The following is a 13153-nucleotide window of genomic DNA, read 5'->3' on the forward strand; positions in this document are numbered from 1 at the left end:
ACATGATATAACGTTCAGAAAGTGCTTTATTTTTCTCATACAGTCTGTCTTTTCACTCAGAGCGAACTTTGTCGAGTATTTACGTGCACAACGACCTATATAACACACTACAGGAAATGAAAAAAAACAAAATCTGTTATTGATGTGAAACCATAAGTCAATATTAACTTATACTAACTAACTATGTTTCAATACTCTGACCATAATCCAGGAGAAAATAGTTTTTGAGTATTCAGTTTAGCTTAGTTAGGAAAACATTTCAGGAGACAGGGTTTCATATTATTAATTTTGTTAGCTTGTGGAACAGCGGCTTGCCTGGAAGTGACATCTGTAATCACTCGGATGCACAACAAATGATAAACATTGTCATCAACTTTGTCTTGTTCATCCATTTAAATGAGTGTTTCCCTCTGTGTTTGCAGCTTGTGGCATACTACAATGGAACCAACAAAGACATCATTTGGTCCCAGACAGAGAAGATCCACTGGCCCAACGGGGGTCCACCACTCGATAACCCCCCCTGCGTGTTCTCCACAGACGACCCCTCCTGCAATGATGGTATGACCGCCCGGACTCATCCATCATACAACAACACACTAAACCTGCTACAGATGACTATACCTGCTTCTGAAGTTTTCTAGAAACATCCACTAAAGGTTGACTAATGGACACACTGATTTTAGGAGATTGCATGAAGTCATTATCCCACTCTTAATGACTTCTGGAAGTATATTACAATGCACTGATGCTTTGTTTATATTATCGCTGTCATCTCTTCAGGGCCTGGGTTATTACCATTGACGCTGTGGTGATAAATGTGTTCATCCATCCCAACTCTGTCTCTCAGCGTAGTGACACATCAAAAGTAGAGTGTAATATTTGCTCGAGTAACAAGCAGTGCTAGAATCAATCTTTGTTGCATGGACAGAGTGACAGTTTCTCAGGGAAATGTCACGATGATGAACTGAGGAGGGAAACCATTGCAATTATAAAATGTATTTTGGTGTGAAGGAGGGATAATTAGTGGAAGAGATATAAATCTAACTCTGTCACAAATCCTGAGCCATCCGCAGATAATCTGCTGAGTTGAGAGCCTGGATGTCGCCTTCTCTAGTGTCGCTTTCTGCACCAGCGGCAATACGTGATCAGAAATATGAGGAAAAAGATTGACGATTAACAGTTTTAAATTACGTACACCTAGCACAATGATAGTGGTGTCTCATCTATAGAGTACAGAAACAGAAAGGGCCAGTATACCATACACAGATCCACTCTAATGTTTGTTCCCTGACATTTCTTGAAGGGTTGATCATTAATTATAAATATCATTCTGGCCCAGATTATAAATCAGGTCCCCCTCTCCGACACTTTAAAGGGGCCCTATTATGCTCATTTTTGGCGGCAGTGGTTCAGTCTGTAGGGGGTTGGACTTTTAACCGAAGGGTCGTCGGTTCATGTACCGATCGGACCAAAAAAGACAGAGTGTGGACTGGTACTGGAGAGGAGCCAGTTCACCAGTGCCCTTGAGCGAGGCACCGAACCCCCAACGGCTCCCTTGCGCCGGCTAGACTGGCTGCCTCACCGCTCTGGACCTCTCAACTGCATGTGCATGTGTGCATATAACTGTGTGTATTTGTATATGTATAACAAAAATGCATGTGCATGTTGTGCACAAACATAACTGTGTGTAGTTGTATGTACCTGTATAAGAAGCATGTGCATGTCTTCTTCAGGTTCATATTTGTATTTTGTGACTCTCCTGTGACATGTTTACATGCTTTCAGTCTGAAACCAGAGCCCAGTCTGCTCTGATTGGTTAGATGGCCGGCTCTGTTGTGATTGGTTAACCGCTTAGAGATGTCCCGCCCCTTAGCCTGTCACAATGTACAATGTATTGGAGCGTTAGCCAATAGAAGCGCAAGTGTTACATAGTGATGTCATTATGTTACAAAAGTAAACAAAGGAGTCCAATGGAGGTGTTTTCAGAGGGGGTAGTGTGTGGGTGAACTTTGGGATTTCAGCCTCTGAAGACTATGCACTAAAACCTCTATAACACACTAAAGAGAAAACCACCATTTTATAACAAATACATTTTCCCACGCTTATCAGTGATGAACCCCGTGTTTTGGCTTGATTTTCCATGATGTCCCATGTATTGAGACAAGTCCAGCTAACCCCCGTCCTATCCTTGTGTTGCTCTCTTCCTATCATCAGGGCTATTGTAGGAGCGTATAGTCTGCAGAGGAATGGCTGACTGTGTGTCAGTTCTTGCCAGACTGACAGTATTTTTGTTATCGTCGCTAAGCTAGGCTAAACATGTCCTGACTCCAGCTGTTTAAATACTGCAGTTGATCTGCTGTCACAATATCAGATTTTTCACAATTTATGAAAGTGGCCCAAATAAGTCACAATAACATCCATAAAATATCATACACTATCATTCAAATTCATCTTTATCTTTGTTTATTGTGCAATTTTGACCCTTTAAGCATAATGTTGAGGTATCCCTAATGGATGCTTTTTATTGTATTTGCAGGTAAGGTATTTTCTTTGTAATTCAGGCCAGCAAGAACAGTTTCAAACATATTTTGTCATACATTATAATCCCCTGATAATGAGTGTCATCCTATCCTGTGATTTACAGCACGTGCTATAATTAGTCTTCATTAGGGCTGTAAATATATATCAGGAATGTCAGAGCTGTGTAATTGTGTGAAATTGTTCCCGGTTGTTGTGGTTGACAGATTGCAGCTGCACTTCAGGAAATCGCAGCTGTGTTTTTTTTACAGCACAGTGCTTTTTTTCGTCTTCTTTTCTATTCAAAGATATGAATGTGGACATCTGTTGAACATATGAGAGACAACTGAGTGAGGAATCCTTCTTCTTCTCCTGTTTCCAGGTCATCTGCCAGTTCTGGGTATCGTAGCTGTGGGATCCGGCTTAGCGCTCATCATTTTTGGAATCTCCAGTTTCCTGATTTACAGGTTAGTTTGATCACATCGCGCAGACGCAGAAAAGCAGGGATTTATCTTTCTAATTTAAAGATCGTGAGAGAGCTAGAGAGTGTGAACACGGGATTTAGCGGTCGTGCTATAGGTGCCAGTGTGGTATTTACACAATTGTTGCTTGGGCAACGGCTCAGCAGGTGACGGCTGTAAAGCAGCGCTGAAGTGTGTTCAAGCTGCCAACTGAGCTCATAAGTGAGGCCAAAACAAGCCTCACTGCTATTCACACTTAATGAGCATTACAGTGTGTTCAGTAAGTGTGTTTTCTTTGCGCTGGATTACAGCTAAACAACACCTATTTTAATACGCACTGCTGATTTCATATATAAAAACTTGTGAAGGTGTTTTTTGTGCTTCTTGCAAAGGATCACATGGTTGTTTGTGTATGTTATTAGCCCTATTGCTTTTTAAATCCTATTAGAAGAAAGCAAAGTGGTTTGGCTCTTAACGAGGTTCAAGTTCTGACATCGGAAAAGTTTTTTTATTGCGCCTTAAAAGCCACATTTTAATTATCGAATAAATCTCCATGAGAAAGTGCTTCCAATGCAAAGCACTTTTTAGCAGTTCCATTTTCTTTTTGGAAAGGAGTTTCACCTCACCCAATCTGTAGGTCTAAACATAGACAGCAACCTGTGCTCTTAAGATTTCAAAGTAATCAGCTACTTGGTTTGGGATCAAAATAAGTAGACTTGTTATACACACATAAGTTAAGTATGTTGCGTATGTGAACGTAAGTTAGGGACATTACGTACATGGGGTCATTACAGTATGTTAGGTACGTGGTAAGATATATTACTTCCTGGCTAGGTTAAGGCAAAAAAACGACTCTAAGATTAAGATAAGTACACTTGTTACTCAACTTAAGTTACATACATTCACTTAATAAGTTACGTTGGTGACGTAAGGGGAGTCTTTTATGCTAGCTAACTTACGTACATTACTTAAAATAAGTCGACTTTTGGTATCACTCAAGACACAAATAGTAGTTATTGGGTGAAGTCATGTTTTTATTCCATACCCTCCGATCTCAGCCCTATACTGACCTCATCGATCTTTAGACTAAGTCACCTGAGTAACATAGTTTGACGTTTACGGTAACTGACAGTGTGTTTGACCCGTTGGGAGCGATAATGCTCTGCTTGTAGCTTCAAGTCGAGAGATAATATTTTCACAAAAACTTGACTGGAATTTGCACTTATGACCTTATATCTCTGGAATTCTGCTAAAGCCCTGAAAACAAAGCATCTACGCCTAGAAAAATTGACTGTCATAACATTGGGTTGTATTGCAGTGTAGTCGAACAACATAGATGGCAATAACATCTTTAAGAGAGAATTATAGACTGTGTTGTACAAATATATGGACTGTGTAATTACATGTATTAATAATGTTAAATGCTCTTTGCTGCTCCTGAGCTGTTCAATAATAATTGTCTGCATCTTTGATAATTTTTTTAACTTTGTGTTCCATATTTAACTGTAAAAAAGTATTTAATTGAAATTGTTAAAATGTCTACATGTTTATTGCAATCCGTTCTGAGCCTCATTTAATTTCACAAGAAGTTAATTATGCATGCTCTGAGCAATTAAACTACTGGGAGGATTGCTAAATTCTGGGCAATTTCATGGGTGGAATCTGCATGAAATGAAATAAATTAAAGTTTCTATTTTTCCCTTTCCATAATTTCTTCAAAGGTGTGTTTACATAGGCGGTTTATCATGTTCACGACTAATAAACATTTTTATGTAAGAGCTGATTTTTATGTCTCTACACATCTCACACTAACAAATCGCCTCGGTAATCTGATCTGAATTTTCTAATACTGACTATTAACACAAACAAGTGTTAATCACCAGCCACTATCAATGGATTCTCATCAGAAGAATGGTGGAGGAAAGATGGAGGAGCAGCTACCTGCCTGAGGTAAATTCTGAATCTGATTTTATCTCAATTGATATCAATTGACAACCAGATAATTAGACACAGAGTCTGCTTTTTATTCTGAAAACATTGACATTTACTCATCTGTTTTTTTGCAGATCACAGTTCAGCAAGTACAGCATGGTTTCCTTACTAGCTAGCTAGGTTTCCTGCACTCGGCCAGTAAGTTTTGTCAAACATACTTTTATTTTCTTCAAGCTCTATTTTCTCTTAAATCAGGGTGGCACCTTCCCTCTAGCATAGACTGGTTGGTTGTAGGATGACATAACTTTCATCTTTCCTTCTCTGGTGTCAATTCCAGACTTCCCATAAATATTGTCACAGATAATTACATTTTTCACTTCCTTTGCTTATTCAGTTTGGGCAAAAACAAATATATCTTGTGCCCACATTGCCTTACTACTCAAAAAAGTGCTGGAGGAATGAGTCTTTAAAACTCACAAATGAGTGAGCATTTTCACACTTCCGGTTCCCTCTTCTCAACGTCAATTGATGTTGTTTCGTAATAAAGGATGTCAGTAAACACTTAACTTGTGGATATTGAAGCTTCAACATATCATAACAAGTTGGTTGCTTAGCTAAGTGGCATTAAGTCAAACAGCCATGGTGCAGTTACATTACATTACATTACATGTTACTTGTTAGACGCTTTTATCCAAAGCGACTTACATACTCAATACTGTGGACAATCCCCACAGGAGCAATTTGGGGTGAAGTGTCTTGCCCAGGGACACAACGACATGCTGACTGCAGTGGGACTCAAACTTGCTATCCCCTGATTCGAAGTCCAGCACACTAGCCACTGGGCCACAGCCTCCCCAGTTTGTTTACAGCCGGACATTACGCCCCACCTTTAGCTTTATGGTGCTAACAAAAACTCGACCAAAATACAAGACCAAAGACACCTTTAAAACAATTACATCCATAGGATTAAAAAAAAAAAGGACATACAAACAAAACAATATAAAATCCTAGGCAGAAACACCAGCCTTTAGTGGTGGGTGCGTGAAATCATGTGACCGTGGTGTCAGCTTATTACTACTACCGATCATCTTGTTGTTTAAACATATTAGTATCATGTAACAACATGAGGTTAATTCTGCAATAATCCAGAATTTGGCTGATAATTCCCATTGGCTATTTGGAAGAGAATGATCCTTAAAGTTCCTTAGTTTGCCTTTAAAACATTTCACATTGAGTTGTTGTGACTTATAGCAACACATATCTATTTCTGTCAACAGGGAAACTGTGATCCATTTTTGGTCCTGACCCATAGTTTTGTACTCTCTCCTTCTATATTTAGATCTAACATTGACATTCATGACCGTTTTATAAATGGAAAGTCATCCCTCACAGACCTGAAATGTTGATTTTGAGTCGACTTCATGCCGCAATGGCCTTGAGACTGTTATAGTAATAGTAACCCTCCTGTTTTCAGCAAAAAGCCCCAAAAAACATCATTAGTAGAAGTTACAAGCGTTTCTGTGACTGCTCTGTCTGATAGTAAAAGCTAACAAATCACTTCCTGTTTTTGCAGACACCAGTGGAGCTTTGCTGATGGACATGAGGCAGCAGAGATGTTTACAGCCGTCTCTAAGATCATCCGGCTGCTGAGAGGCCTCCATGTTCACTACTTGACTTATAAAAACACCACTAAAACGTTCAACACTTTGGACTTTCTTCACTGTTCCTACTTATCCTCAATCCACTGATACAGACGTTCTCAACTTTGGGAGTTGCAATTTATAAGAATTATATATTAATATGTATTTTATATATGAATATTTTTATAGAAAATATATTATTGCTTCTATCTATTTTGTAATTGCTGCTGCTTAAATACATATTTTATAAAGATTTTATACTTTTTTATAAAGATTATATACATTCCTGTGGTGGTGGGAATATTATATTGCACAGGGCAGAAAGAATTTAAAACCCCAAAATGTGTCTGGGGCAAATACTGAGAAATGATTGGTGTATTAACAGAAATTGGTGGCTGGTTAAATAGTTTTGGTAATAAGTTGCCCCTGTAAAATGTTGTGAATATACAATAAAATAAAAATAAATGACCTGTATATTAAATTGACTGCTTCTTTGTATTTCTTTGTGGTACATTTTATAACACAAATCACTTTTTTCTTAGAAACTAAAATTAAATCCTGGAGCATTCTTGTACGTGTCTACAAGACAGAATAAAGCAGATTACTGCACTAATACGATATTTTTGTGACTAGTTAATTTGAATACAAAACAGGTGATTTAATCAACTCACGTACACTGTCAAAACATAAAAAAGCTCTCTGATTTCTGATCCTTAAGGTTCGATATCGCCCCGCAGTCGATCTAACCTGTCGGACGGTCAGCAGCCCTCGTGGTGTTGGAGTGTGTGTTGCAGTGTGAGGAGATGTTGGAGTGTGTTGTGCAGTGTGAGGGGATGTTGGAGTGTGTTGTGCAGTGTGAAACGATGTTGGAGTGTGTTGTGCAGTGTGAGGGGATGTTGGAGTGTGTTGTGCAGTGTGAGACGATGTTGGAGTGTGTTGTGCAGTGTGAGGGGATGTTGGAGTGTGTTGTGCAGTGTGAGACGATGTTGGAGTGTGTTGTGCAGTGTGAGGGGATGTTGGAGTGTGTTGTGCAGTGTGAGGGGATGTTGGAGTGTGTTGTGCAGTGTGAGACGATGTTGGAGTGTGTTGTGCAGTGTGAGGGGATGTTGGAGTGTGTTGTGCAGTGTGAGGGGATGTTGGAGTGTGTTGTGCAGTGTGAGATGATGTTGGAGTGTGTTGTGCAGTGTGAGACGATGTTGGAGTGTGTTGTGCAGTGTGAGGGGATGTTGGAGTGTGTTGTGCAGTGTGAGGGGATGTTGGAGTGTGTTGTGCAGTGTGAGGGGATGTTGGAGTGTGTTGTGCAGTGTGAAGTGATGTTGGAGTGTGTGTTGTGCAGTGTGAGACGATGTTGAGCGTCTCTGTTGTTTTAATGCAGGGGCTGGTCCAGCAGAGGTATTCACATGTGGGACTTCTGAAACAATAGGCCCAGTGTGAAGCCCCACACTTTGCCCCTCTGGCTGCCAGAGGTCTCTAAACGAGGCTCCTTAAATAGAAAATAACCTTTTTTCTTTGGGTGATGGTGGTTAAATGGTGTTTCCTGCTCTCAAAACGGTCGCATATAGGCATAACCTGGAGTATTTGTAGACACAAATAAGCATCAGGAGCCCTTTTAAGTTCCTGGAATGGCTAACTACGCAGTTTGAAGGAAGAGGTCAAAAAAAAAAAAACTGAGACACTTTTGGGGCCAACTTTAAGGAAAGGGTAAAACGCGGTGATATGCAAACGCAGCAATAATTTCCTGCTGCCATCTGGAAGTGTTTTACACCTTTTAGATTGGCTTGGAATGTATGGCCTCTGCTCGTTTTTCATAAGTGTTTCAAACTGAAAATGAAATTCCTCCTCCCTCACAAAAAAAAAAGAAATTGCTATCCAGACGGTGCTAATAGTATCAGTGTTTTTCTGTAAATCATTAGGTATCCAGAGACAGCAGCTCCTTTGAGATTTGCCCCAGATGTGTTGATCCGCTCGGATGCCATCTCCTCCTCGGTGGTGCTTGGCGTTTGCCAGTCAGACTGATAATAAACACACATAAATAACAGTTTCTATAACAGCTGACATGAAAATGACTATTTCTGGTTAGGCTGTGCAGACATTTGGAGGCTGTTTAACGTTGTGGAGCAGCCATGCATGTTGGAATTATTGAAATTTTAGCTAAAACAATGCTTTATCATGTTTACTCGTCCAGTTACTTAAAATGTATCAGTTTTAACCTCTTAAGGACGACGGTCCCCCCCAGTGGACCCCCCCCCCCCCCCCACCTCTAAAAAGGTCAAATTTCACTTGTTTTGCATCAATCTTGATACAGGGTACTTATTATATGTTGTACTTTGGATTCCTAAAGCTTTTAGTCTACTAACCCATCATCCAAGGGTAGTTTTCACTATAAGTAAAAAAGAATTTTTGGACGGACACTATAATTTACAGTTTTTTACCATGTTCAATCTGAATTTTCTTTAAAATAAAAAACATCTATATTGATTCTGACTTTTCTACATCCAACTCACAGGTTTATCATTACTTTGAGAACAAAGATTATTAATTTAACCCTTTTAGAAGGGAAGATATGGTCATTTGTTCTGGGAAGAACAAATGACCATATCTTCTCAGGCTGTCATTTTCGAGCCTGAGACCTGAAAAACAGGCTCAGGTCTTAACAGGTTAAGGAGCCATCATTTTTTCATTTGAGCTAGGAGTTATTTATTTACTAGCTTTAGCACTGAGATAAGGTCAGAACATCTGAGTGAGTTTGAAAAATAAAGAGTGTGGGAGTAAGAAAGTGTTTTTTATCTTCATCATGGTAACCATTGTTTTTCTTACAAGAATGAGTCATCAGAGGTAGAGGAAGAAACAGAGACCCTCTCAGCGTGGCATTCAATCGACATATCATTGCAAATCGCAAATAGATTTTTACATCTGTTCATTTCATTCCAGTATTGGTGTTTAATACCGTGTAATGTTGTTGCATATGTTCCAAAGAAAGAGCCCTTTGTCCACCAGGACTATTAAAAACAATCACCTTAAAAAGTAATTTTCCATTTCAAAGTTTAATAAGTAGAGCATATGGCCCAGGGAAGTTCAAATCTAATAAAATGCAAACAAACAAGCCTAAACACAGAATAAGCAAACGCTGACGTGAAGAATCTGCCATCAGGTCTGAGAGCGCTATCTCGGGAAATACCACCAGAAAGATGGAGAAACTGCGGCTTTTTACTCTTTGTTTAAGGTTGATTTGCAAGATGAAATCCATGTTGTTTTAAATCCCATACCTTAGTTCTTCATAATAAAACCCTTGAGTCAAAAGACCACCTCGCCTCTGAAGGATTTGTAAGAATTTAAAAGACTTCAGTGTGCAGAAAGTTGAGATTCAAGCCTCCGAATTCACAACCCTGTGGTAAAAACATCATCTCACAAACCCAATCCACTTTATTGTTCCTCTGTTCTTTGTGCTCGTGTCCTTGTTGATTTCACCACCTGGTTTCCTTCTCTCGCAGGAAACTGAAGCTGGAGAAAGAGCTGGCTGGAATGCTGTGGAGGATTCGGTGGGAGGACCTTCAGTTCGAGAGCCCCAATAAATACTACAAACGGGCGGGCAGTCGCCTCACCCTCTCACAGGTACTTCATCTTCTCAGACATCACTGTAGGTACAGATTAATGTACCTGCACTGTCAGATACATTTATTAGAAAATGTGCAGGTGAGGTAAACAATCGTACCAAAGCGCTCTGTGGCTTTAGATTTAAAAACACCCCCATGATCTCATATTACAACTGGCAGCTCCGAACATCTATCCGTAATTCTGAGCTTTATATCCCCGAATACTCCGACAGTGTTGCTGGCTCGGCCTCCAGTGTGTGATTAACACGTTGTAGTTCTTCTGGCATCTTACACTGCCATGTCTGCCAGTCGGATAGACTGAACACTGTGCCACAGCTTTCATTCATACAGGACCGATTGTGCAATTCGTCCTCGTAACTATAGTTGAACGACTCCAAAAAACGATAAATACGACGTTGGGGAGTACTAGAGAAAGGCGCACGTTGTGAAACGGTCACAGTTTTAAACACAGGATAATGATATACATTTGAAAAAAGCCATTGGTTAAGTATAGGAAAATATATTGGTTAGGGTTGAGTTAAAGGTGGGGTAGGTAAGTTTGAGAAACTGGCTCGAGATACACTTTTTGTTATATTCCATGGAATGCTCTTAACATCCCGATAGCAATGAATATCTTAAGTGTTTTGACAAAAAATCCATAAAAAAATGTCATCTGTGGAAGCCGTAGTACTGTAAAAAGCACGACAAATCATTTTAGCCGACCCGGCTAAAATAACTGGATGGCCTACCTGCCTGTCAGCCTTCCATCTGTGCACAAACTTATCTCGTGCCCTCATTGGTCATGTGCACGTTCGTGTGTGTTGGAGGAGGGGCTCTGTAAGGAAGTGGCAGATTTTTTCCGGCTGTGTATTTTCAAATTCTAGCGATCTCGAGCCGGTTTCTCAAAATTACCTACCCCACCTTTAAGTACATTGCATGAGTTAACTAAAAAGGAAACGTGTTGACATCTGGTTTTGGATAAGACATATGGCGACCATTTTAATGTTATCAGGTGATTCAATTGTTGTTGTTAGTGTTTCATCTGATGTGGCTCAGAGAGGTACTTCTACACGACCTATACGATCATCACTCTCATGGTTGATTGAGAAAAAAGTGGAAACAACATTGTTTTATACGTTCTGTTTTGCACGAGCAAAAGTAACTCTACGTTCACGAAACACAACTACAACTTCTTTATGTTCAGGCAACAAAACTTGTGGTTAAGTTTAGGTTATTAACAAGGTTTGGTTTAAAAATGATTGCAAGTTTGCGGTAAAAGTGAGATTCATTCAACACAAAGAAAACAACATGTTGGTTTCCGGCAGGTTGCCAACCCTAATCTCCTCGGGTTAATGCTGCGTTGTATGTCCAGTCCCCAAACTCCTTCCCAAACAAACACAACACTTCTCATCTTCCATCGATTTCCGTTTGCCCTTTATTTCAATTCAAATATTGATATTTTCTCTCTCTGTGTACTATTCAGAACCACATACAGTATATCTGTCTGATTACCACCTAAAAAATGCGAATTTAAACACTTGAGAACATTTTATCAGGGGGCCTGAGATAAAAGTCAAGTATCTGTTTGACCAATTCATCCCCCCCAACCTATTCCTTATGCTCCTTACAAAGCTACTTACAATAAGTGCAATCAACCATGAAGATACCAATTTCAGAACAGCAAGAATACTGCAAGTAAATTACCATAAAATAAGCCACAGTGGGTTTCCCCCCCCCACCCCATTCACCTCACAATAAAAGTAAACAAGGGTCTTAATCGTCTGGTGTGAAGACGCCTATACGGTCATATTTTGGGGAGGGTGGTCTGGATTATCAGTTTGAGAAATGCTAATGTTGACGTATTCTAAATGTTTACACACTGTGTGCTGTGCATTAAAATGCTCTTTGTGGTTTTTCTTAGAAAAAGCGGAGCTTCAGCCCTGAGAGAGTCCAAGTCTCTTTGTTAGTTCACACATTCCTGAGAGCTTTCCCGGTGGTTTATTGAAGGTGGCTGGGTTTCGCGGCGGCATATTAAATGATTGTTAAAATAAGCCCCCGTCTGGCCCCGTCCCATACACATGTAATACCTCATCACGCTCTCCGAGTATCATTTTCTGTTGTCTGAGGGCTAATGCATCTCCTCGGGGTTATGTTTCGTCTCCACACGTGCAAGCGCTCATGAGAAGCACATGCACACACCTTTTTCATTAGCGGTTTTCCATGCAATTCCTGGGATAATGTGCATGTGGAAAACACAAGCCTTTTCCAGACCAATGTATTTTCCAGCGTGCCATGTGTTGCCAACATTTGCATTCTATACAAAATGTGTACTTTACTGTGCTGGCGGTGTGTGTGCAGGGCGCCCACTTGATTGCTATTCACTCTGTGTGCACTGCAGACATTAGCCCAAGGACTCGAGTTGGTGGTATAAAAACTGAAAGCACTTTATGTTCTTGAATTGGCCATTTCATTTATTTCGGATAAGGATATCAGCGGACAAACCCTCTCTATGAAGCAGTAAATTACCCACATTTAAATCCTCTTTTCTCTAATCTTAACCTCACTAACTGACTTATCTTTTCCTTTCCACCTTCTCAGAGAGGCTCCAGCTACGGCTCCCTGATAACTGCCCATGGAAAATATCAGCTATTTGCAAAAACGGGCTATTTTAAGGTAAGGCTTAGTGAGTTCTGACATTTTCAACTCCTGCGCACTCCTTCCCCTCCCACACATGTGCACACTCTCAGAGAAAAGCCGGAGCGCTGGAGGAGAGAGAAAGACAGAGTGTGGGCGAATTTAGGTAGTTGGTTTTAATGTGAGCTGCAGAATGCGTCAATTACTTCTTCTCTATTTTTTTTGTCTTGCTTTGTTTTCTACTCTTTCCCGCCTCGTAGTCTGGACATGGCCATCAACTTGTTGCCGCCGTTAATTGATCCGCTTAAGACAGAAGGAGGTGTGAGGAAATGTGACAAAAAGATCCTGAATAATGAGACGTCTTTGTGTACGGCTG

General features: G+C 40.2%; 1 protein-coding gene across 2 annotated transcripts in view; it reads left to right on the forward strand.

The window, feature by feature from the left end:
- The window catches only part of LOC117479053 (atrial natriuretic peptide receptor 2), a 59254-nt gene that overhangs the window by 21594 nt on the left and 24507 nt on the right, over positions 1–13153 (forward strand). For both annotated transcript variants that reach the window (XM_034126073.1, XM_034126074.1), the window contains exons 6-9: positions 423–558; positions 2900–2984; positions 10042–10162; positions 12742–12816. In XM_034126073.1, the coding sequence (XP_033981964.1) occupies positions 423–558; positions 2900–2984; positions 10042–10162; positions 12742–12816 (417 nt within the window). The remainder of the gene's footprint in view (positions 1–422; positions 559–2899; positions 2985–10041; positions 10163–12741; positions 12817–13153) is intronic.

Source organism: Trematomus bernacchii, unplaced genomic scaffold, assembly GCF_902827165.1.
Source record: "Trematomus bernacchii unplaced genomic scaffold, fTreBer1.1, whole genome shotgun sequence".
In the NCBI taxonomy this organism is placed as follows: domain Eukaryota; kingdom Metazoa; phylum Chordata; class Actinopteri; order Perciformes; family Nototheniidae; genus Trematomus; species Trematomus bernacchii.